The 26694-nt window shown below is 41.2% G+C and overlaps 1 protein-coding gene across 3 annotated transcripts; it reads right to left on the minus strand.

Moving 5' to 3' along the window:
- Positions 1-2586: 2586 nt before the first annotated feature.
- On the minus strand, positions 2587-26694 carry LOC107326269 (uncharacterized). Of its 3 annotated transcripts, none has more exons than XM_015889081.3 (5): positions 25647-26531; positions 18087-18208; positions 12363-12461; positions 9802-9966; positions 2587-3283 (listed from the first exon to the last, which is right to left on the minus strand). In XM_015889081.3, the coding sequence occupies exons 1-5, from the start codon at positions 25732-25734 to the stop codon at positions 3137-3139; spliced, it is 621 nt and encodes a 206-aa protein (XP_015744567.1). In that variant the 5' UTR covers positions 25735-26531; the 3' UTR covers positions 2587-3136. The 3 variants fall into 3 exon arrangements, with proteins under 3 accessions (XP_015744567.1, XP_015744569.1, XP_087989422.1); XM_015889083.3 differs by having other exon boundaries at positions 18087-18205; positions 25647-26528; XM_088133296.1 differs by lacking the exon at positions 12363-12461 and having other exon boundaries at positions 25647-26694.

Genomic DNA, 26694 nt, shown 5'->3' on the forward strand with positions numbered 1-26694 from the left:
TTCCAATTAAGAGAGGCGAGTGTCCTTGGGTATTCCCAGCAGATTTCATACATCAGTATGTTTACCTGCAGACACATGAAATTATTTCTTCACAATTTATACACAGTTGTGTTACTTGTGCATTATTCCAACATATGCACACAATAAACTTTTGCAGTGTTGCCTGCTATGTACCAAACAGATGTGCAACTGCTAAAGATGCAGTCTAGCAGAAAGTTCCTTACCCAGTTTATTCTTTATCCAATGTGTCAAGGCATTGGTCAGTTTACACAGTGTTTTTAAACAGAATATAATTTCTTTGGTGTTGGCTTAGTGCATGGTATCGATCCAGCCATTGTGGTTTGAAAACCATAGATTATGGCTTAGCATTACATGTGAACCAGAACTCCATGTCTTAGCCAGCACACCATAGCCAAGAAATTATCCCTTAGAGCTAAGTATAGTCTTGGTCACCCGTTATATAGTATGTGACTATTTGGGAAACCTTTTTAACACTACATAATTCAAACCTGATTGTAACAAAAGGGGGAAGGGGGAAAAAAACTTCAAATTTAATTTACAAAGCAAAAAATAATTGCAAGATCCACCCTGTTCTGAAGACAGATGTACCCAATGGTTAATTTGGTGTTCGCTTAATGTGTTATGTAAAGACAGCCATTATCATTTGTAAATCATGGCTTAGATGACTTGATTGCTTAGACTGATTGTAAATTTGACTTTTATGGTACCTGTGTAGAACTTCTTTTCGGTCTCTAGATAATTTTTCTCTAAGGCTCATTACTTTGAAATTGCTTTACAGTGGTGTCTGGTCTTATAGCTGTTCCAAAAATCATATACAATAAGAATTATATACAACACTGCAATTCAAGTCCCTTGATACATTTTTTTGACACTCTGAGCAACTGAAGTAGGGAAGCAGGTGACCTGGGAAGCGGGTCACAGCATAGCATAGGCAATCAAGATTATAGACGTGATGCGATTCCACAGCAAGGTCGACGTTCCAACCTGTTTCTACCCATGAATTCTGAGAACTTTATGCCTTTATGCCTTAGGGTGACAACATACACTTCTGGTGCACACGTGACAACCTCAGGCCTTGACCATTAGCCACATTTCCTGGGGCCTATGGAGTTAGAGTTTAAACATCTGAAGAGTGCAACAGTGCCTGTTCTTTTTCTAAGTCACATTCACTACTTGGCCAGTCTTAACACTCTGCATCTGAGGTGTTGACTCCCTGCTTCTTGGATTGAAAAAAAATATCTGTAAATGTAGGGCTTGTCCTTACTGGGAAAATACTCTGAACAGGCGTATACTGTACCTATGTATGAATATGAAATGAATAGATAAATGAAAAGAATATGAAATGCAGTAGTGCCAGCTTTCATGTGCGTAATCTGTGTCGAAACACTTTTACAGCTTAATGCAATGTGTAAAACCCAGCTAACTGGAGGCATGTGTTAGCAATGTGCAGTCCCTAATCACAGTCATTCCCCTTCCTGCTTTTTATGTACAGATAAGTAGCAGTAGTTCTAACTATAGTTCAAGTAAATCATTCAACAGGCTCTGGAGCTGAAGACAGGTTAGCTGTATTCATACAGCATGCTAAGCTGCAATGTGATTTCTTTGGTTTTGGCTTATGTGAACTGGGTCATGGCCTGTTCAACAAACCATGGCTAAAACAATGATTTCATGCAATGTATGAACCTAGCAGTTCAGTTAAAGGAAAGCCTGCTTGCCTTTAACCATGAATAACAGTAGTACGAGTAAGCTGTTAAAGGGCGTAGGAGCACAGAAACATACGAGATAGAGAATGCGGGTGAGATAGAGAATACGTTACTACAGCTATCTCTTTATGTGTTAGCCATATCTAGTGTTACATCAGCTTTCCTTAGAATAAAACCTGAATATAAATATACCTGAAGTCACATCTGTTCTTCTCAATCTCACAGACAGGAAAGGGGTAAATAAGTAACTTCATTCTGGTAACTTACATGTTAGACTGTAGAGGAATCCCCAAGCATTTCCTAATTAGATTAGTTTTCAACGATGGCATTAGGAACATTTGAAATGATTATTAGTCAAATGCAAATGAACAAAAAAACCTGCCCCCAAATCCAAATAGCAAATCAGATTTAAGCTTATTAAGATTGTCTGAGCCCCAACTGACAATTGAGCAGAAATAACAACTCTGGGGATGAATAAAAATAGTTAAATCTTCCCTTCTACATCTTGACAGGTAACCCTTTCTCTTAGCTATGGCTTGGCTGCAAAACGTAGGCTATTTGGAGTTCAGCAGGGGGAAACATGACGCAAAAGTGCCAGACTTCTGCTTAATCTCTGAACTTGTCTGGATCTGCAAAACTGCTCCCACCCTGTCTTTGAAAGGAGAAAAATCAAATCCCACCAGAATTTGTCCAAAGTGTTCATTCCTTGGTGCAGATTGCTGAAAATAGCCAGAGGGCAAAATACATTCATTGTGTCACTTGAAGCCCCAAACGGTGTCCTGCGGATGCAGTTCTGTGACAGCTAAAAGACCATAAAATGTTCAGGCTAAATACCTTGAAAGTTTGGCAGCTCTAACAGAGGTATTTTTTTTTTAAGTGGAAGAGCTGCTGCACATTCTCTGAAGGTGGTCTTTGAACTGGAAGCCTCTCTTGGTCTCTTTAAAGCAACAGTGAGGGAGGGAAGTTTCAATGGCTTTGTCTGATGTTCAGCTCCCAGAGATCAAACTGAAATTCCTATGGGGTGTCTACTTGACTTATTCCTACAGCAAGAAGGTCATCTGGAGATAACTAACCCCTGAAGAGGCCTGGAAGGAATCTCTAGGCTGTTCTTGGTAGAAGTTTCTTCAGGTTCCGATGTGTAAAAAAGAGGAAGAGAAAAGCTGATCAGAACTTCCCCAGGGCAATTTGTTCCATTCAGATGTGTAATTTTTTGTCTTTAGGGATTAGTTCTAGACAGCAGTCCCAAAGCTGTAATTGTTGTAAGGAGTGGGAAAAAAAGGCATGGCTTGATTTGCAACAGTGCTGGAGGGTTTCATTCCGCTTTCTTGGCATCAAGGTTTGGCCGACTGCCCTGCAGAAGTGAAAGTGTGGCCCAGTCTGTGCCACGGGAGACTGGAGGACCGATTCCCAGCCTACACCGAAGTGTTCCTTTGAGTCTGGTAAGTGGGAGACGCTTGGAGCATATCTGGCAGGCTCTGCCCGGCTGACAACTCTGAGCCTGCTCCGGTTCTTGACAGGGCGGCAGGACACCTCAGGGCCTGTTCATAAGGGGGCGGCAGCTGTGAAGAGAAGATCAGGAACATGATATATTTCCTGCCAAATGAGCTTCAGACCTCATTAAAGAATCAGCAGAGGTGCAACTTATTCACCAGGCACTACAACCACCTGTTAGATGGGTGACCTCAAGGCCTTGCCTACGTGGCTGAACGAAGCTGTAAAGGTGGAGCCTGTTACCTGCCTGAGACAAATGTGAAGAAAACCTCTTACGAATGGATTCTGTTAAAATGACTGTTTGTAAGTACAGATTCACTGACTTGGGTCTGCACATAATGGGCGCACGTTTGATGCCAGGACTCAGTACAAGGACAAAGCAGTATCAGAGCATTTTAACTTCTCAGGACACTCCATTACAGATCTCAAAGTAGCTGTTTTTGCCAGCACAATTGACTGAGTGGCTGCTGAGCTCACATACATCAAAAGGTTTCAGGCCATTTCAGAAGGCCTCAAGCAACACAATGGGTTAAAAAAAAATTATTAATTGATAAGTTATTTGTATTTTTTTCTCACATGTAATCTGTATTTGCCTAACCACCCTGTATTTTCCCCATTGCACCCTAGTTTAAATCCTGCATCAATTTAGTCACTCTAGGCATCTGACAAAGCGAGCTGCAGTTCACAAAACTTATGTCTTTGAATAAAAGTTGTTAGTCCGAAAAGATGCTACCAGACTTCTTCTGGTTTCTGGTTACTACAGGCTAACAGAGTTCTCTTAAAATAAGCCAAACTATTTTCGACATGTGTTGCGCAGACCCACTCATTATGGCTAATAATCCATGGTTTATGGTTTGATGCAATGGGTGAGCTCAGCCCTTGCATTTTGTACAGGAACAGTGCAGACCAATGTGTGCAATGACTTTCTATTTTCTTCCTTCAGATGTAGCTTCCATTTCCATTCCTTTGGTCATTTCTTCTTCTCCTTAGAACAAAGGCCTGAAGTCGCACTACCAGCTTCTTTATACTTCTTTATAACTTTTCTTTTCTTTTCCTTTCCTACTCTTTTTCTTTTTTTTTTCCACTATTTACTATTTTTCTTTATCATCTTTATTTTCTTTTATTGTTTTTACTTTGTTAAAAATGTCTTCAAATATAAGTATAAATATAAAGTCACACTTCCAGCAACAGGAAGAAAAGATGTGGGAGAGGGACTGGTTGGTCCTATATATTTTTCAGGCACCGGCTTATGTGCATTTTTCTTATGTGTGAAGTGGGTGTTTGTAAACATGCCAAACATTTCACAGAATTGTGATAGCATTTTCTCCCTAGTTGTTGCAGTTAAATTACAGAGCAGCTGAGAAAGTGATATGCTGCGCTGAAGCAAATGAAGTAAACTGCAAAGAAGTGCAATGCAATGAGCATCTCATTTACAATATAATCCACCAGAAGTATGTATACAGCCTTCTGTTGGCATCTAAATGTTGTGTTTAAACTCTTGTTGTGTAAACTAGGATTGTCATCTAATGCTTAATTATAGATACTTAAGCTGCAATCCTATATCCATTTATTTGGGAGTAAGCACTACTGAACACAAGGGAAATTCAGGTAAACATATTTAGGGCTGTAATGTAGTCAATTAATAAATATGCATGAAGAAAAGAACAATAGTTCTGAAACTAGAATCATACTTGATTTTTAAATGGTGCCAGTATATATGGTAGTGGATGAAAATATAAGAAGGGGCATGCTATCTGCGCTTCTTATAAAGACATTATACATACAAATGATTTTTTAAATCTGGGCTTATTTGATGAGGGATTCCGTGATTACTGATTAAAGGTTTTAAGCCTGCTAATGAAACTGACTGACTTACAGTAGGTTGCTTATCCAGTGGTTCCTGGAAATATATCTTAGGAGGCTTCAGATAAAATAAGCTTCTCCCCACACCAAGAGTGAAAGAGAGTGCTGTCAGAGGGGCCAATATCCCCACGAACATCCCTTCCTCATTCCCTTGGCAACCTTCCCCATGTCTTACCCTTCTGAGGAGAGGAAGAAATGGTGGATAGTGGAGAGGCTTTGGGTCAGGAGAATGAAAGACTTCTTTGCCCTCTCCCACACATCCAAACCAGCTTCTAATCTAAGACAGGATTTGGGTTGGCATAAACTCCTTCCTTTTTTTCAATGGGAGAAAATATATCGACTTAAAAAAAGGGGGGGGGAGCAAATCAGAGATATTATATGTCAGCAGCAGGAGCTTGGATTCACTGGGATTTCAAACCCAGAGCCCTCCACAAGTGAAGAGACTTGTTTGATAAACCCAGCTAGCTTCATTTTAACTAATACTTTCTGTGACTTTAGTGGGCCAAAAAAAAAAAGATGATTCCTCTGCAAACCTTTGCCCTTTTTTTCTAGAAGGTAGTTGATTAATCAGAGAACTGCAGGGCTACATGAGAAATTTCAAACATAATTACATTTATTTTTATTTGTTTAAAAAAACTCTTCTTAAAAGATAATACACAGCAGCAATAGCAATGAACTAGTGCAAAAACAATGAATGCATAAAAATACAGTATTATAATTGACAGATACATATCTGGCAGCAATAATTCTCCATCAGTGAGGTAGGTCCCAAAAGCCTTTTGGAACAGCCAAATTTTTTACAGGCTTTTACAAGCTTCAGGAAGGCCTGGAGAGTGGAATCCTCTTTGCCTTGGAATGGGGGGAATTTCACAGAGAATGCCTATTTCTTTCTCTCTCTCTCTCTCTCTCTCTCTCTCACACACACACACACACACGTGTGTGTGTGTGTGTGTATACAGAGAGAGAGAGAGAGAGAGCGCTACCCAGAGACAGGAATTTTTTTTATTTATTTTTTTTGGTGCAAGGATGAGAAAAACTACACCTGCTTAAAATCTTCCTAATCATTTCTAACTATCTTCTTCCTAACAATTAACAAGCAGAAGAGTCCACTTTTCTTGCTATCTGGGTATCTTGGCACTAAGATGGAATCTGTCATGCCCAGGATAATGTCTAACATATTAATCCATATAATTGTGGCATGATGAAAACATGCCCTAAAGACTGAAAGAATCTATAACTCAAAAGTTTAATAAGAGATGGCAGAGAGAGGCCACATTCAGAGTTAATAAGCTATGCTTGCTGAACTTACACTTGGCTGTGGTTTTTAGAGTTGAATAAGCATGCTACGTTGCTTATGGATTTCTTTGCAGCCCAGCTCTAATACACCCTTGCAAAGAAATGGCATACACAATGCAGTAAGTATTAACTGTCCTGGCCTTGGTTAGGCCAAGATTAGTTTTGGCTATAAAGATGTTCAACCTATTTAATTCAGAGGAAAGACCTTTTATAGGAAAGAAAAAGAAAAAACATTCTTTTTTATATCCCAAAGTTACAGAATTCCGGTTCCCACCATTTCTCACTCCTGATCAAGATGGCTAGAGCTATCGAGAGGTGCAGCTCAGAAAACACCACTGGGCTCTCTTTTCTGACTTCAGCTTGCAGGTTTTGGCAAACATATATATTCTAAGCATTCCAGTGGTGTCTCCACAATTGAGCTCTCCCTTCCTAAAGTCACTTCAGGTGTGGCATCTGGAGAAAATCTCAAAATAGGGCATGGAGAAAAGGTGGGGTGAGAGGGAAGAAGCAGTGCTGAATTTTGAGGACAGAAGAATGATCGGAGTACAAAGACTTGAAGCAAGATGTATGTTTCAACATGTAGTCTTACTTATCTACTGTGGGCCTATCTAGATTATGGGCTATTATGAGGGCTTATGTGTTTGCAGAAAGTGCTTTAAGTGTGCAATATAAGTGGTAATTGGTGCTCAAGGTGCTGACTGCCCTTATTACTCATTGATATCAAAGTTGTAAGGCTCAAGGCCATTAGAAGTCCCAGCACGGGGTTCCAGATTGTGATCTCAAGAAGATTTACTTCCAAGTAAAGGATTGTGATGTAAATTCCACTGAGATCAATTGGACGTACTCCCAAATAATTATATATGAGATTACATTCCTAGTAGTGAAGCTGGTGCTATTTCATCTCAGTAAGCTGCTCTAAGCAGTTATTTCCCTGAATTGTCAACATCATTCACCCCAGTTATGAGCTCTTTCACTACAGTACAGGACAGACTGAACACTGTTTGAAATGAGGCTTCAAGGCATTTCTATGGGGCTACAATTTTAAAGAAATGCCAGTGACATGATGGAGTCATGGTTGCACATGGGTCATGCATGTTTTCCTTTGGTCCTATTATAATTCCTAGTCAAACAGATTTTGTAGATTCTGAAGCACTGAAGGCATCAGCAAAATCCTATGAACAGCACCAGCAATAGGAGGAACTTTTCATTTAACCACAGTTCACTGAGGCTAGAAACAAATCGCTACTCTCTGACTAACTCAAATACCAGAGGAAAGCACCTTCTAAGTCTCTTTTGATCTCGATGGGCACTGATGGTGTACAAAATGTTTCAAACGTATAATTAAAAGTGTGCAAGTCTTCCAGCTGTCAGCAGTGGCTTTCAGTTCAAAATGGGTTGTTCCAGCTCTCCTACAAGTATTCAGATGCTGCTCCACACATCCTGGAAAGTTTTCAAGGCCAGAACACTTCCGTAATAGTCAGAGCAATAATTTGGAATATTTTAAGATTCAAAACATTTTGCATACCACTAGCTGTTAGAAGAGGCAAGATTAGTTTTGCTTCTATTTTAATTTCTCATACCACTACTACGAGGCATAGTAAAGACTAGACCCTGAGTGGCTTAGAGTACTGGGTAAAGAACACCCTGTAAAGGGCATGTCAGAGGTGACCTACCAACAGCCTGAGACCCCAGGAGGACAGTCCATCTCTAGCTTTCCCTATTTTCCCTCAAAGACCCACTTGAGGTACAGCTTCCCCCTTCTCTTTTCCAGGATCCCTTAGTTGCGAGCTGTAGTGTTGCAACAGGTTCGATAGTATTATTTATTTGATCTGCATCTCACCTTTCCTTCAGAGGCAGAAGAGGGCATACAGAGGACTCTCTCCTTCTGTTTTCTACGCAACAATCACCTTGTGAGATTGGGTGGTTGAGAGTGTGTGACTAGTCCAAAATCACTGAGTGAACTTCCATGGCGAAGAATGGACTTGAACCTGACAAACACCTCAGCTACTACACCACTCTTTCAGTTTCTTGCATAGGCAAACTTTCTTGCATATGCTCTGCTATCTTAACCGGAGGGTTTCAAATACATTCAATTAAAACCAGTGAGAACTCCAAACAGGTGTTTGGAATGGGGGCTCAAGGAGTCTCAAGTGTCTGCCTATGACATAAATTAAGCCAAGCTGGATCCTGCATATGAAACTCAAGTTTGGAAGTCTCACTGGGGTCAAATGAATTCACTTTTAAATAATGGGGAAAGAACTGTAATACAAGCAAGTGGTATTCCGTGTTGAGGAAAACCAATATAATTACAGATTTGTTGCAATTTCTCTTGATTCAGGATAGGCTGGGTATCTAGATAGGTTGGGTATCTGGAATATCAAAATAAATGAACAGAGTAATGGATTTTGGAAAACTGGTAAATCATTCCCTTTTGTATATATGGATGAACATGCAGCTCTCCAGATGTTGGACTACAACTTCCATCATCTGCTATCACTAGCCATGTTAGCTGGAGTTGAAGGGAGTTAATCACCCAACAAGCCCTGAAGAGCCACAAATCTCCTATCCCTACTTTGGTGAGCTGAAAGGAGCCACACACTCAGGGATAGTTTTGCCTGTAGAAAATTTCTTTCAAGTTCCATGTCTTGCCCTTGCAGTAAAACAATCACAAGTAAGAGTAGGAGAGAGCTTTGCTTTAGATCTTTGTTGCAGGCAGGATAGATAGACTTGGTCCAACTGTCTGGCAACACAAACACTGTATGTTTAATGTGGATCCATGTGGCTTACTTTGAACTACATATATTTTGGCCTGTAATCTTAACATGATGGGGGACTGATAACAAGCAAAAGCAAAATACAAGAAGAGCAGCAATTATTTCAGATATCCAGATAGTTCCCAAGAAGTACCTTAGCAAGATGAGAAACAACCAGAAATGCTAGAAGCTTCATGGCCTGTTGCCTGCACAAGGTTAAAAGGGTTGTGAGAGAAGCCACTGATAAAACCATTTGCCTCTATTGAAACCCCTGGGGCTATATCTACCATGAACCAGCCTACCTACTTATGGTGTGAACATTTGTGTGTGTGTGTGTGAACATTTAAATAGCCAGATCTCTTAGGCATGGTTGCCTTCTTGTCTGCTGTGGCTCCTTGCAGAAGACAGAAAGGCTACTTTTCAAAAGATACAAGATGAATCATTAACCAGAAAGAATATAAACAAGTGGCCAGTACTGGAGACTCCTGGAACACTCTGTTCCTTTCTCTAAGATAAAAAAAAAATTAGAAAAGATGGAGCAGAGTTCTAAGTTATCTCAATAAAAAGGGCTTAGAGCAAGTTCTATAAATACCTCATCGGTGGAATAATTCTATAGAACTAGATATAGAGTAAATATTTTTCATACTGAAAGGCCATTTTTCCCGATTGCTCACCTCTTGAGAGACTTCTGCCCATAAGCCAAATCTTTCAGCAATCATCTGGTGGATCTCCCGTTGCCGGTCCTTTTTTCGTACACTCTCATAGCTTGGTAGGTGAGGCTGCTCCCACGGTGGAAGCTGATAGCTACTGGGGCTTCCAACACAGAATAATTCATCTCCCTAGATATGCAAAGGAACAAAGGCCATTTCTAAAGTTTGCTAGGTTTACAAGAAGGTACTGTTTTTGCCTGTGTTGCGTACACATACTCTAGACAAGCATCCACATTGTATTTATAATGTTTATATCAAACAGTTAATTCAAGGTCAGAGCCAAGGCTAATGTTACTCTACTGTTCTCTTCCTTTCTGATTCTATAAATGAGCATCATCCATAAAAGTAAGCAAGCAAGCATTCAGAGCAGTCCAACAATTTGCAGCAAGAAGGTTGGTGCTAATTTATGAGACAGAATAATTTTCGTTACATATACCAGCTATATGTTGCCATATTTCAATAAGGATGTAAAAACTTTGAATAAAGAAACAAATAGCATGTAATGGTCAGTTTTAGGGGAAAAAAAACAAGGAAGAAGATTTAGAGCCAATCTACCCATGCACATACAATAAAATTGTTCCTGATCTGTATTTCAGATTGCAGGGAAAGAATACATGTGCAGGAAAGACTTCAGGGTTGGAGTGGAGAGGCATTCAGACAAGTAACTAAAGGCAGTCCTTGACTTATGATCATTTGTTCAGCGACTGTTCGAAGTTACGATGGCGCTGAACAAACGGTGGTTACAACTGGCCCTTGGAGTTCTGGCTGTCCCGGCACCCCTGCAGTCATGTGACTGCAATCTGGCAGCTTGGCACCGGCTCATATTTACAACTGGTTGCAGCACCCTGTGATCACATGATCGCCATTTGCAACCTTCCCTGCTGGATTCCCCAGAAAGTCAGTGTGGAAGCCAGCAGGGAAGGTTACAAGTTACTGGGGCAAGTCTCCCCCACCCGTGCACTCTCCCCAGCCCCTCTGCGTTTGCACCATGCCAGCGCACCCTCCCCAAGCCTCACTACGGCTCCCTCACACCCTTGTGCACCCCTGTGCACCCCCGCACACCCCATGCACCCTCCCTGACCCTCGCCACACCTCCCTCTCACCATCACACACCCCCTCATGCCCTCCCCCACCTGGTAGCAGCCACTTACCTGCCTCCTCTCCTGCTTGCGAGCCACCTGGGACTTGCAACTTCCAGCCTACTTCCCCACTGAATTGGTTGTGGGAAGCTGGCAGGAAATTGCCTCTTCTAACAACCATGGGATTCAGTTAACAATGGCAACTGGGACTGCAGAGATTGCAGGGATTGTCACTAAGCGATGCGGTCACGCTTTAAGACTGCATTGCTTAGCGATGGAAATTCCAGTCCAAATTGCCGTTATAAGTTGAGGATCGCTTGTATCTATAAAGATGCAGTACTGCTTTTTAGAAAAATTGCATCTCATTGTTCAGCAGAGAAAAGACTACCAAGTAATTCAGATGAATGTGGAGAATGGCTGTCATATTAAAATATTTATTGATTTAGCAAATTTATATAGCCGCCCATCTTGCTAAACGTGACTCTGAGCGGAGTACAACCAACAACTGTTAAAAACAATATAATACTACTGCAATACAAATATTAATATTTGTAGCAATAAACCCCCCCTCTAAAACCTCTAATCTAAAAATCAGTGTTTAAGAGTCCTTTCAACTTTCACTTGTGTACTTGCCAAACCTAAATACACATAAACTAAACTTCTCCTAACCTGGTGCCTCCATATATGCTGTACTATGACTCCCATAATTCTCAGCACTCATGACCTGTGGCTATGATGATTGCAGGTATTGGATCTGTAGCCCAGTGGGTCTGGTCTGGCAGCAGACAGGTAACAGGGAAGGCTGGATAAGCCTCCTATGCCTCTCTGAAGAAAACCATACCAGTGCTTTGCTTCTCAGCATTCTGTATCAAAAAGGGAACATGCCAGCAACTTGCTACCCAGCTGAACAGTCTGTAAGGTAAGGTGGCTAATGTGGCCCAGTCTTTTATTAATCACACAGTAGTCCTGATGGAGCCAGCTTCTATCATCTTTGCCTACATTAAAAGCAGTATTAACTCTGTCAGATTCTTCTCTTGCTACCTAGTGAGAGACCTTATACTTAAAGGCAGCATCGGTGCTGACCCATACTGAATAACACTTATCTGATGATTACATTAAATGTGTCAGTGAGATCATTTGCAATTTCACAAATGTGTCCAAATTCCTGCTAAGCCCTCAGCTCAGTCTACTTCACAAGACAGTTGTAAAGGTGAAGTAAAAAAATTCAGCAGGCTGCTCGGAGGAAGGACAATGATAAAACCCATCCTACCAACTTCAAAGGGTCATCCATATAAACAGTCTCTTCATTATGCCTCCTTTGAGGAATATCCCCTAGTGGCCCCACTGCCCAGTTCCTCTGCTGTGCTCAACCCAACCGCGCCTTTCCCCTGGGTGCCAAGCTCCTTTCCTAGGTGATCCACCCGTTAATAAAAAAGGTTCTCCCACCTGGACACCAGGGTTTTCAGCACTTGTCTCCAGTCGTTGTGCTCCAGACTGGGCTCCCACCAGTCGCTGATTGCTACGGAAGTAAGGAGGAGGACGCTCCTGTAGGATGTGCGAGAATTTTAAAAACAAGTGAAAGCTGCGTTTTCCTCCTGGAAATTCCAGAGTGGAAAAGCAACTTAATGCTCAACCCAAACTAGCAAGCAGTCCACGAGAAATACTAATTCTAGTGAATCCTTTCTGCAGAGCCCATTCTGCATATTTCACTAAAACGTACGGGGCATGTGTAGGGAAAAGAGGAATAAACTTTGCTTTCCCCAAATGGAAATATATTGGGCAGGTACATCATTAAAAAATCCCCTGAAGTGACACTTCAATTCCCTGTACAAAAGAGGGGAGCTTGAATCATGATTTCAACACCTGCCCCTGTGGATGCCAACGGATGCCACACTTTTCCATTCTTCAACAAAAGGGAATGCAGGGAATCTGAGGAGTAACCGATCAGGGCTGCCGTAACCTCAGTGAAGCTACCTGAAGGAGTTCCCTCAGTGCCCCCAATAGGAGGGGGAGCTTTCATAAGCCCCTACTTTTCCTCTACATTGCTGCTGTTGGAATTATAGTAAAAGGAATGAGGGGGGTGGCTGCTTTAGGGCAAGTCCCCACTTGCATAGATATGGCCTGGCAAACTCTTTGCTGTGTCCCCATGATGTCATCCAATTCCCAGCTCACGAGTAAGCTTAAGTGGTCCTTAGCTGCACCAGTGCTAAAGTGGCCTTTTCCTTCTTATTCCGACACGATTTAAGGGCAGCTCAGGTGCGTAAAATCCATTAGGTTCTGCCATCCATTGCCCAGGAGAGAAATTGGGTGACTGCAGTGAGTGGAAAATGAGATAGGAGAGGGATCAGCAGTGGAGATGACAAATTTCATGGCCGGCATTGTGTTCTGCTGGCTCAAGGATGAGTGGAGGGCACTGTGCTTGGCTAGAGGAATGCTCTCAGTCACAACTGTGATGGGGGGAGATGCCCAGAAAGTGTTCCTCCTCCCACATATGGGGAAGCATGTTCACAGGAAGCCCCCCTGACCAGAATACTTGTTGTCTTCATTGGATGCTCCTTATAACTGTGCAAAGTACCATTATTCCTGAGATCAGCATCAACTAAAATGTTCTGCCTCTGAAAGCTGACATTTCCTTTTTCAGACAGCAACTTCTGTTCAATTGCTCATTGGAGAATGCATTTTTTGTGGTTTTGAGTAAAACTACACTTGTCTGGATATCTCCACCTGGCAATATGATATTAATCCTACTTTCCAAAACAACTGGAGAACAATAGGAGTGCTTTGATTGGGCATCAGCCTAAAGGTACTGCTTTTATTCTGGGGTGGTTGTTTTTTGGATACCAAAACACAGCCTTAAATAAGAACATGGGAACATTTTTTATTCAGTTCTCTTTGATGTAATTTTGCCAAATTTGCAGAATAAATGAGCTAAAATACAATTATACTCCAACACATGCTGCAATTCACCAGTTTAAAAAGTGCACCTAGAGACAAAAATATATTCTATTAGGAAAATACTTGAAAAAAGATATATTAGGCAAAGTCTTATAGAAATATTAGGAGAAATGTAAACGGAATTGTATTTACACTTGAAAAAAAATATAAAGCTCACGTGAAAAAGGGCAAAATGAACACAAGAAGAAAATGTATACACTGCATGAAGCAGAAATTGACAGCTTCTTCCTTTCCCGTTCTTTAAACTTCCAGAACATATTGTGTGTGTGTGTTTCCAGTTACGATATTCTCTGAAGCTGAAAGGGGTACACTTCAGACTTCTGGGATCTGCTTTACTTTCTATTAAAACCTGAGAGCCAGACAGAAATATGAGAGAAAAGGTGGCTCAGAGGAGGCAAGGAGTGGGCATATCCTTAAAAGTAGAGAGAAATGTGCTATTTGTGTCTTCTAGGAATTTGCTTTTAATAATGAACTCTGAAATGAACTGAATACAGAAGTCCTGATGATTGCTATGTAATTATGCCACTCAGTTCTGATTACTGAGGAGCAAGTCCAGAGGATATTATTGTTTTCAAGCTCCCCTTTCCAGGGTCATCTGTACAACTCAAGTGGTAGACTAGATAGGTTTTTGATCTGATCTGATCTGACTTTTTTTTAACATACATAATTCAAAGATTTGTTTCTCTGACTATAAAAAATGCAAGCCATCTGGATTATTTATTTCACTAAACCTATAGGCAGTGGTTGTGCAATTCTCCCAACTCCCAAGCAGGTTATTTGCATATGTTTTTGCATATGCATTCCATTGAAAAATTATCACAATCACATTCCCTCTGTAAAGTCCTATCCAAAGAATGCTGATAGCACTGGTAGCAATGATTAAAGGAGCCAGAGTGAAAATAAAAGTGAATCATCTAGTAAAATCTCTAGCATTGGTCCTTCCTAGAGTTTCCACTCCATGCCTACTCTCTGCAGGCTGATTCCTCTGGGGAGGAGAGTTTTCACTTGACTGCAGTAGAAAGTCCTTTGTTGTGACAATGGGCAACCCTTCTCTGGAGGAGGTACAGGTAATCCTCAGTTTAAGAACGAGTTCTGTTCCCAAGGTCTGTCCTTAAGTCAAATTTGTATGTAAACTGGAACAATATTATTGTATAAGACTCTATAAGTAGTATTGTGTAACAAATTCAAATCACTGTGCATTTAACTCAAATTTTGCTACAATAGGCTCCATTCTGAACTATGGGTCATCTATAACCTAGGTGTTCTTAACCCGGGGACTACCTGCACAGAAAGTTGTAATTAGACATAGTAGCCATTGTGTGACCAGTCACATTTTAAAGAAATATAAAGCATAAATTTGAATGACTAGTAGAGGTCAAAGCCTCCATTGTGCATTTTCCTAAAACACAAAGCTAAGGGTCTACTATTTGAAGATAAGCCAAGTCAAGTGGAACTATCAGAAAGAAAGGAATAGTAGTTCGCTATCCGCCAATTAATCCCATTGCTAAAGCCAAATGAACAATAATCCCCAAAACAAACAAAAAAGCAAACAAAAAAACAACCCACCCACCCCCAAGATCAGCTTCCTGTTTGGTCTGAAATCCGAATATGGGATTTGAAAGGTAATCCAGAAGCAAGAACCAGATATTGCTTTAGGGCAGTGTTTCTCAACCTCAGCCACTTTAAGATGTCTGGACTTCAACTCCCAGAATTCTGCTTTAGGATTTGCAAACTTAACTGACATGTGGTATAGATTCACATGGATCTGAGCTTAGCATGACTGCTTTAGTACCACCACAGACCAACATTTTCAAGGCAGTTTCATCTACCACAGCTAACCAAATTTTTTCAGAAGCCTTTGTAAATGGGCATGCAAAAATGAAAAAAAAAATAAATAACCTGGATCTGTGTACCTAGTGAAATTACAGTCAGCTAGATAATTCCAAATCACACGATAGCTTAAAGGATCCATCCCTCATCTGCTCCTCTCCAAATCCTGCAGCCTTTCAGAATTCCTGCTCAACCGGCAGCTGAAAATTCTGGGACATTCCAATGCACACAGAGGACAACAGGTTCAAGAAAAGCATGTGGTTTGTTTGTTCTCGGCTTAGATCAAAAACAGTCAATTGTGGTTTACTCAGTAAACAGTGGCTAAACAAATAATGGTTTTATGCATTATTTAAACTCAGCTACTAGGTTTAATCATATGATTAAATGAAAGTATGTTTCCTCGGCAACCGTTTGGTCATTTAATTTCTTGGCTATTTCACCCTGTGGGCTGGAGGCAAGGGCTGATTTCTTTTCAGGCAGCTTAGGGCAATTAACTTTCAAGAGATATAAGAGAATTGAGTCCATTGGGACATCTATCAATTCACATGGCATGCTGCTCCGAGCCAAGATAGTTTGACTTGACTTCAGCTCTGGAAACAAAAAGAGTACATTTTGAAAGCTCTAAACAGAGGGCAAACATAGCTCTTGGACTGATGCGCTTCTTATAAGAAAAATCAGCAATAACCACCATGAGACCCTGACATGCCTTGCATATACAGTGCAAAATCAGCTACGATGACCAGGCTAATTCTCACCCTGGAAGCTTTCTTTCCTTAGTGAACAGGGCTGCTTAAGAAAAACAAATGCTGCATGAGGGCAGCCTTTCAACTTTCCCTGGGGACATTTGGTACAAAAAGCTTCCTGAAAGAAAGCTGTCCCAAGGAAAGCCTTATCACAGAACATTTGGCTGAATCATAGATGAGACAGATGCCAGCTATTTCAAAGCTATTCTCAAGGAGTTTCTACGCAGAATTAATATGGCACTGTATCTCCAACTTGCACAATTCCATACAAGATTTAGATTTACTACATAATAAAGCAACGATTCAGTTCTTCTCAGCACAGAGGGTCTCACTAAAAACACAACTCTGCACTTGCTATGGCTATGGGAGAAGGAGAGTTGTGTTAAATCACACATGGCTTGGCCTCGATGGTCTATTTACACTGGAGACAGACAAGGCACTGTTGCTGCAATGAATGGGGGGATATAGTGGAGGCCACAAAGAGAGGAGTGCAGGGACAGAAATCTCCTACAGACTCCACTCACATCACAATTATCTCAGCTCAACATCTTCTTCTCTGAAATGTAGAGACTCTGGATTTTAAACGTGGATTACAGAAAACTACCAGATACTTTGCAGAGGGTGGTGGGTTGCATGGCATTTTTGTGGCGTATGGCATGAGAGGACTACTTTAAAGCTCAGTCCAGTAACTGAGCAGGGTATACGGGGGTAACTCTGGATATGCAAATGCTTACATATACTGCAAGTCTATACAGACCTCAGGCTATTCTCTGAGTTTTGAATGTCTAATGGGGGGTCGGATGGGGTGGGAGAGTGGGAAGGAAGCTCAGGGAAACCGCCCATCTTAATCCTTTTGGTTCCACTTCTCTAGTGCTCGCAAGCAAACATCACTTTCAAAAAAATGTGCCTCCGCAAAAGAGAAAAACGGGGAACTCGGGAGAATGTTCTCTTTCTGGCTGTCCCCAGTTGTGAACTGTGAAAGGTATAATGCTGGTTGCTGGGATACTGGCAACGGAGAATGGGATTGTCTGCACTTACTAGTTCCTTACAGGAGCATTCCCTGCTGTTTTCCATCCCTATAAAGAAAGGAGGAGGCCTGGTGCTGAAAGGGCCTGAGAGATAAGGAGGGGCATAGTTCTCTTTGGCACAGAGAGAACCATCATTACCTCGTGACACGACTCACTCTCAGTGTTACCTCACCATCTGCTCTCACACTTCAATACATGCCTTCCAACCCCCCCCCCCCCCCATAGTACAATCCACCCTCAAAAGCAGCCAACTGGGGACAGGCTCAGGTGAAAAGGCTTTGTTGGTAGACAGAGTGGGAGGTAAACAGGCGCTCCTTGGTGCACAACACTATAACTTGGCAGGAGAGAACTGTAAATAGACCTTGAGCTGCTATTCAGTCAGCAGAAAGGAAAACTAGCCTCTGCTGTACCAAGGGTGAGATGGGAACCATGCAGAGGGAGGCCTGCCAAAGGCTGTGCAGGGAAACAGCATGTTGCCTTCAGTCTTCACAGGACACAAGAGCACAAGGCGTGCTCTTTATCCAGGATCAAAAATGGGTGGGAGAATGGAGAGGCCTGGTGGGCAAGGGAGGCTGATCAAACTGGAAGAGGCAGGCATCCGATGAGATACTCACATATTGACTGGGGCTCTGGAAGAGTCGGCAAGAGCACAGAAATTGGCAGCACATAGGGTCCCGGTGGTACAAGAGGAGCAGCAGCACCAAAATGGCTACGATGAACACGGAGGAAGAAACTGCTACCAAAGAAGAGAAAAAGGGAAATATCATTAAACAAGTTGTACAACTTGGCAGCACATAGGGTCAGTACCATCAAGTTCAGTGATGTAACTGAAATATCAACTTCAGCCCAGTCTTCCCCAAGATATGTTGTCTACAAACCTGTCATCCCCAGCCAGCATGGCCCACTAGCCGAAATGATGAGTTGCTGTCTCAGAGGATGATTAAAGATACCTCTAATGCCAATAAGAAAAGCAAGTAAGTCAAAAGCCGCAAATGTATTGCTCTAGCAATGGGAATCCAATCAGTTTGATGGTCCATGGAACCAAGGGTGCCCTCTTTAGGAGGGTCTGTACCACTGCTTTTTTTCAAGGCAGAAATAACCATCCCTGATACAATTAGACATTTACCATTCTCTGAACCCACCCACCAGCCCTTCTTTGCTAGATTTTAATAGATAACATAAATATGGATCAAAGGTACAAGTGGTAGGTTGAGCAGATGCAACCATCTTGTCTGTATCTACAGGTATCAGAAACTGATCCTTCAGACCATGACCAATCAGAACTACCACCATCTTTCTGGACATTGTAACAGTTGTGAAATCAAGTTCTATTTGGAAGCCACTTTCTCCTCAAAGTGCTTAGCAAATTCATCACAACAGATGACCAGAGGTGTGAGGGCTATCACTATTAGGTACTGTTCAGCGCTCCCAAACTGGCTACATTTGGCTATATTTGGCTTTAGACTTGCACTATCTGCATTCCAAATGTATTGCAGCCCATTTCATTACTTGAAGATGTTGCAAGAACCGAACTGCACTTCTGTTTCCACAAAGCTGAGGAGGGTGTTTAGGTGCAATTGTTTCAATGGCCCTTTCCACCTCATCATTCCACAGTGTGATATCTGACAGGATCATCAGCTCTGCCAGCCAGGAAATCCCATGGAGTATTCAGGAATCCCTTAGATTTTTCTCAGTCCCCAGGAATAGGCTATTATAACAAGTCATTTAGACCTACAGAGAGAGTATGCCACCAGCAATCTATATCTTAGAAGGAAGTAATTTGTTTGTTACAAAGAGATCACAGAACTATTGTCTCTTTTCTTTAGCCAGTTACAAAACCAGGAGTTTGTCATGTCAGAGACTGACAAGGAACTGAGATAGGTCCATGATTATAATGGTCATAAAGTCCTGAACTGGCTCCAGATTTCAACATGGATGTTGAAGTCTTCCTATAAACCCCACAGAAGAAAGGTGGAATAGAAATCTCTCAAACAAAACAAGCAAACCAATAAGCAAACTTATCCATAGTTATAAATATGCAAGCTTCATCTTATAAAATTATTTGTTATTCTTTCAATTAATGGCTTGCCTTTTCTCCAGGAGCTCATGGTGGTGGATACAACATTCCCTTCTCCAAATTCCCCACCATAACAATCTTATGAGATAGGTTGGACAAAGAGTTAGACAGATTAGCCCAAGATTACCTAGCAAGCTTCCATGATACAGGGCAAACTTGAACCTGGGTCTTCCTGGTTCTAACCCAACAACTTAACTACTTCACTGCACAGCTCAGAAAAGTCATTGATTTTCTAAGACTCCATAATTTAATCTTATATTATGATGGACACAGCTAGAATTTCTTCTCTGAAATTATAAACAATCTGGCTTTTGACTGCAAGCCCTTGGGGGAGAGACACGTCCAACTGTTTCTTTGTAAAGGATTGTTCATGAAGCTGATGCTATAAAAACATATATAAATAGTAATGTCTTAAGCAGCCACAGAAACTTCCCTATATTTTCAGGGGGTTGCTGTACTGAAAAACAGGAAAAAATGTTGTAACAAATTTCTCTCAGATACTCAATAGAAGGTTTTAGGTTCAACAAGGAATTTTCTTCGCAAGGTCTAAATAGAGACAAGCAGGCACCTGCCTCTCTGAGATAATGTGCCACTGAAAAAAATGAAACATGATGCGCTTCCATCGGCATTCCACGTTTCCAACTTCTTGTACTTTGTGGAGAGGGAACAGATCTATTTACACAGTTTGGTTTTGTTCTGAACAGGAAGACATGAGACTGGGAAACCCACGGGCCTATCTTTCTTTCAGCTGATAAAAAAGAAATAAAGTTGTTTCTCCAGACAGTCCTAGTTTCCTCACTCAGGGACTCTTGACCTTTATTTGTTAAAATCTCAAAAGAATTTACTCCTGTCAGATTATCCAATGGGTGGGGTTAATCAGGCGGGGCACAGTCTTTCAGTGGACATAGTCCTTTCCTAGGCACCCCTTCCTTACCACATGGTTTCTTGCAGCTTTGTTTGTAGCACAATATGAGTTGGGTCATCTGAGGTAATCTATTAAAATAGTCTGTAAAGTGAAAATTCATGAAGCTATGCAACTGTATACTCCCCAGAGCTACGGTTCTTATTCAAACTGGAGTTTTATTCCTCTTCCCAACTGTTCTGAAGCAAGCAAAATACATTGGGACATCCAGTCATATCCATTTTGGCCCCAAATGAGATGGGCCCTCCCATCTTTAGACTTCATACTCTGAATGTGCCATCAAATAAATAATCTTCCATCCTAAAAATCTAAATATTACAGGAAGGTAGCTCTCTCCCTGTCATACTAGGGGTTTTTTTTCTTTTAATGCAGCTACAGGTATATAGCTGTACATCAGTTAACTAAGTTCCCACTACAACCAAGATATAAGGACCTTCTTAGTGAAGAGAGGATTTTAGAAAGATCCTTTTACAGTTCTACCTTAACTGGTGACCTTCAGGCACTGTAAACTGCAACTCCTATTATCCTCAGCAGTGCTGGCTCCAAATGACGTGAAACATAAGGACTGCATCAGACTGAGGAAGGCCATCCTAGTGTTTTTAGTCTACTGACAGGGATTTGGGGAGATTGTAGTCAAAATGCTTGCATTATCAGACCAAGTTGCTCTTCTTAAATCTAGAATTACTTCTGCTATTTGTCAGTTTTGCCTTTCCTCCCAAATTACTTCATAATCCCTGGATTCTAATATTGCATTTGCTGATGATAGATAGATAGATAGATAGATAGATAGATAGATAGATAGATAGATAGATAGATAGATAGAAAAATTCTTTTAGCAGGTTTTGCTTTACCAATTTCCCCTTTCCTTCTTAATCCCTGCCTCTCCCTTTTCCTTATTCTTAGAACATAAACTCGTGGGCAGGCCTTTCTTTATTCTACTCTACATAGTGCTCAATAAGAGGGAAGCACTCAACAAATAATTGAGCAAAATTTCTGTATCTCACAAAATGAAGTGAAAACATCAGCAATTAAACGGTTGCTGAACACAGAGGACTGAGCTTCCAGTCTTTAGAGTCTGTAATTCTATCAAATGTTTACTTCACAGCAGTCCCTTTGGCTTTTAAAGGAGTGGAATAAGCAGCTTTGGGTGGGGGCCTTGCTCTCTTTATTTCAGCAGGCCTAGATTTCTACCACCTGTGAAGACTAGATGGTAACATTTCCTTCCTGCACAAGATATTAAGTTCTCAGCTGTAATCTATTCCTGTAGAATCCCTTAAAATAAGCCAAACATTACCAGCTGCAGCTCTCAAACTAATCCAGCAGCTCCATTGTAGCCTTCCTCAATCTGGTGTCTTCACACATATTGGTCTATGACTCTCAATATTTCTATCAGCTTCTGGGAATTCTGGAAAGCATAGTCCATCACTTCTGGAGAGGTGGAGAATGCTGTGTATGGACTTTGGGTAAATACAATTTAAACAGTACAGTAGGCTGCTGCGCTGCACTTTTCTCTATACTGTCAGAATAACAGAGGTCATAAATTCATGTTAAAATTTGGATCTGTCAGTTGAGGCGTGTGTTCAAAAAGAATGAATTGAACATTTTCAAAATGTATTTACATTTTGGCTGGTTTTCTAATTAAGAATGTTAAATTAAGCATCCTGATTAGGGACTTCACATTGCAGAAAACTGATTTTAAATAACCTGCATCAAATACGGATAGATCAGTAAAGTTAACAGATAGAAAACAGGCATTTATTTAAGCCTGTGGAGTCAGCAGAATTCTCACTTGCACTGTATTTATTGGGGTTTTATTAGTTTAAATTAGCTTTTCTGATGTTGCTCTGGAAAACCAGGTTGCTCAGCACCATGTTCATATAGCAAGGAGAGGAAGGGATGAAATTAAATTATAAGAGTCCCAAAATAATAATATCATTAAAATATATATATACAAATGTTGATTTGGCAGGATGGAGAACAAAGCCAAGACTAACAAAATGAAGTTCAACCAAGATTAAAGTTCTGCTTTAAGATAAAACAAACCAGACAGGAAGCAATGGCTCCTGGACTGATACCCATGCATGTGGAAAAGATCTCTGGGCTTTGAAGCTAAATGAGCTAAACAAGAATTAGAGTAATGCAGTGGTCCAAAAGGCTAAAGCAAATCTACACTGCATCACCACAAGTAGGGCTTTTAGAGGAGGGGAAATCATGGTTCTACTCAATTCAGCTTTGGCCAATTGACTCTGAAATACTGTGCCCAATTCGGGGCACCAAAGCTTAAGAATATCTAATGCATTTATTTATTTATTTTACATCATCTCCAGGTAGCATAGGTGGGATCATCCCTAATTTCTTCCTTCACATTCACAACTTTGTGGGGTAGAAATTATGACTGACCTAAAAAATCACCTAGCAAGCTTCAGGGGAAAATGAGGGCTTGAAGGGTCTCCCCAGTTTAATATGACAAGGGCCCTGCAGACTGAGAAAAAAGGGAAAAAATATCTACATATAGCCTGGAGAAGAGATTTTTCAATATTTGTCACATAAATGATAGGAAAAAAAATGTTTTCTTGCATTCATAGGGTCTGAACTTTAATCAGTTCAGATGATAAAGGAAAGTATCAGGGTAAACACCAGAAGGAATTTCTCGATCCAAAGCACTGTTTGTGGAAGGATGGCTACCTATCAGGAGTGCTGTAGTAGACTTCCTAGGCTGGCAAAACATTGGATAAGATGACCTTTGAGGTCTCTTTCAACCCTCCAATTTGTCTGCTATACAGATGTGATTCACACATCACATTAACTTGTGTATGATGTAGTTGGTTTGATTTTAGCTTCACATGTTCTGCGAACACAGACTTCATAGTTTATGGTTTAGTGTGCAATGGGAATCCTATTGATTAATGAAACAATGGTTAAGAAATCAGGGAGCCTTGCAGAGTACATCTGAGACAGGGCAAAGGGATGTGGTCATGTGACGCTGAACATAGCTTTTGGTCTCTGGAGATATCTTTGGGTAAGAAACGTTAGGAAACCAAATTCTGCATTTCTACAGACAGTGTATCCCAATACATTTGGTGGGAATGGAGGAGAGGCTGTTTTTTAGTAACTATATTCGGGCTGTGAAACTCTTTATCCTGGAAAATATATTTAACAACAACTGTTCTTTTGCTGTCTTCACCACATCTGAACTAGCAGGCTTTTATATATTGGACAGGTTTAGTTTCTCTGCTATTTTATCTATTAATTTCTTCTCATGCTTATTCTTTAATGCTGTGCTTTTTGTTTTGCTTTATTTATAAATAAGCACAAATAACAAAAAAATAACATTTCATGACAATTATAGAACATCATTCATTATACAAATTAAAACATATTCCAACTGTGTTGTGTTTTTAACACTATTCTTGATTATTGCTAATAATCTACCTTATGCATCATCGAACCTGGGCATTTTTTGATGGAAAGGAGGCTACACTTGCTACTTGAACAATCATGAAGGATCCTAAAAAAATGAAAACCCATCTAAGGGTTGGATTACTCTGCCAATATTTGTGGTTAGGTGAGACCATAAGAATCACAGGGCATTGTCCCACTGTGAAACCCCAACTTTTTTTTTTTTTTTTTTATAAAATGTGACCCAATTCTCTTCATCTTCTATTCTGAAACAAAAAGGGTACAACTGTAACACAAAAGGGATGCAGGGGACAGATTGTCTAGAATTAGGGATCCCAGAATTACTTAGGTTATGAATGAATCTTAACTGTTATTTGCTTAAAAATGTCTTTACATTTTTTATTACTGTGGATAAAAACACTATTTTTTATAGCAGAGGTATAAATGTATGTCCTCCAGATGTTACTGAACCACAATTCCCTTACGTCCTACACTCCATTGATCATCCTAGTTCCCCTGCTCCTTCGTCTCATGGGAGTATAGAAGTATCCAACATTCTGAGTTTCAGAGATGTCTACCCATTAGTCAGAAATACTTCTGTGGCATTCACAAATATAAAATGTAAACACACCTAATCTGGTTTTGAATTGATAATACATACCATTACACTTATGCCTTCATCTATGCCTTTGTATGCAAAGAAAATACCAAAAAAAAATCAGGAAAAAAAGCAAACTTTGGATGCCCTAATTACAGCCCTAAATCATTTGATTTTGACGGTATAACATTTTTCTTAATAAATAAGCGACACAGCACATTCAGTCCCTACAGCCAATATGCTAGTAACACATGACTCCATGATGTCTTCCTCGTCAATCTGTACAAAGGCTGAGGGAATTTCTGAAGTCAACATTTTCATGATGAATCAACATGGCATGTTGTAAACAGTTTATGGTTTCTAATGATTTTTATTATTTTTCACGTTTTTTAAAAAATTTCCTTATAATGTTTTTGGTTACTTTGTTGTTTTTGAGTTTTTAACTTTGTACTCCACTCAGAGTCACATATGTGAGATGGGCAGCTATATAAATTTATCAGATAAATAAAATAAACTACAGTCCAGGTAACTCCCATATGACTACTGTATGCTCTAAATTAGAATTCCCTGACAGGGAGCTACAAAGATTTCTCCCTATCTTCTCACACAGACACAAGGGTACACAAAGACACTGGCTAGGTTCACACATTATACTACGCCTCAATGTGGTTTGTTTGATTTTGGTTTAGTGCCAAACAACCATAGTTTATGTCAATACAACGTAGATACCGGGCAGACAGTGGCTTAGTCAGCAAACTAAGATCAAATAAACACTGGCTTAGTGCAGCATTACTTCTGCAATTGAAATCTAGGTTTGCCTCTAGAACCAATATAAGCAGAACATTGTATCTGTAATCCAGCTTTCCCCAATCTGATTCCTTTGGCTGTGAGCCCGGGAATGCTGGGAGTTGTAGTCCTAACACACCTGGAGAGCATTTGCCTCGACCACTCTTAAAGAAGTCACAAGCACCGCAACGCAGAAGAGCCCAGCTATAAAACTAACATTCTGCCTATGCATGCACACACGGAGTGAGAATGGGTGATAGCGTGGCTTTAGGAAACACAATGAAGTCGGAGGAAAGGCAGTGGAGTTTCCTACGTTCGTACACAGAATCAGAGGCAAACACACCAAACCCAACGGAAAATAAGAGGACGAGGACAGGCGTGCAAATACTCACTGGTAGCTATAATAATGGCCACTATGTTACTGTCCATAGGAGCAGTGTTGGCAGGTGTGTAAGTCCGGGCCTCGCTTAGCAGGGTCATCGCCGGAGCCCACCGCCTTCCCCCGGCTCTCTTCCAGGTTGGCGGCCCCACATGGAGGAACACCTGCCGGACTCGCGCCCCCTCAGCTCAGTCCCGCCTTGTCTCTTCGACAACCCGGTCGGCTACAGCCCTTTCAGCCCGCTCTAGTTCCTTCTAGCTTCTTTTTCTCAGGTGGCTCCTTCAGGAGCGGCTGGGTGCCACCCCCGCCTCTTCTCTGGTGCCTGGTGATCCCGCTCGCCTCTCCTCCTGCTTGCACGCTCCGCTTCTGGTAAGGGTATTTCTGACAGGCCGAGGGCAGGTGCCGAATCTTTTTCCTCCGGAGCAGGCCTGATGGAAGAACATTTGGGTCCCCGCCGGAATAAGCGATTATTTTTTGTTCTCCGCTCTCTGACAAAGGGTAAGTTGTCCCGAAGGCGACTGCGCCGGATTTGTTTCTTTCGGAGTCGGTTTGCTTGTCTTCTCTTTCCGCGAATGAAGCCACTGCCGCTACTTTCCGGATTATAGGTTGGTTCTCACATTCCATACGATCCGTTCACTATAATTAAACAATTCCTTCGGATCACGTCCAGTTAACACACCTCGACTGAAGTCACTCAAAATGCTTTAAACCTCCTGGGCCTAGCCCTGCCGTTCCCAGCCAGGCAACAAAATCGGGACGGACTGCAGTGTTCACCAAAGGCTGGCATTTCAGCGGCTCAGATCCCGGGTAGGTATTACAAAACCACCCCTCCCCCCCGCCACCTTAGACTCTGGGATGTGCGACTCCCGCGCCAGCTTCAGGAAGAGATCTTAGCACTATCGCCTTCTTGCGCCTATCTTCTAGGCTTCCCTTCTGATTGGTTAATGATTGAACGCTCTCCATCCCGATTGGTTGAAAGTGAGAATCGCTACATTCTCGGGATAGAACATTGTGTCGGCGGTCGTCATAGAAACTGTGGACCCAGAGAGGGGAAACGAAAG

This window comes from Python bivittatus, unplaced genomic scaffold (genome assembly GCF_059951505.1).
Source record: "Python bivittatus isolate LINGU-HERP-01145 unplaced genomic scaffold, Pbiv_v1 ctg000080_np1212, whole genome shotgun sequence".
Lineage (NCBI taxonomy): Eukaryota > Metazoa > Chordata > Lepidosauria > Squamata > Pythonidae > Python > Python bivittatus.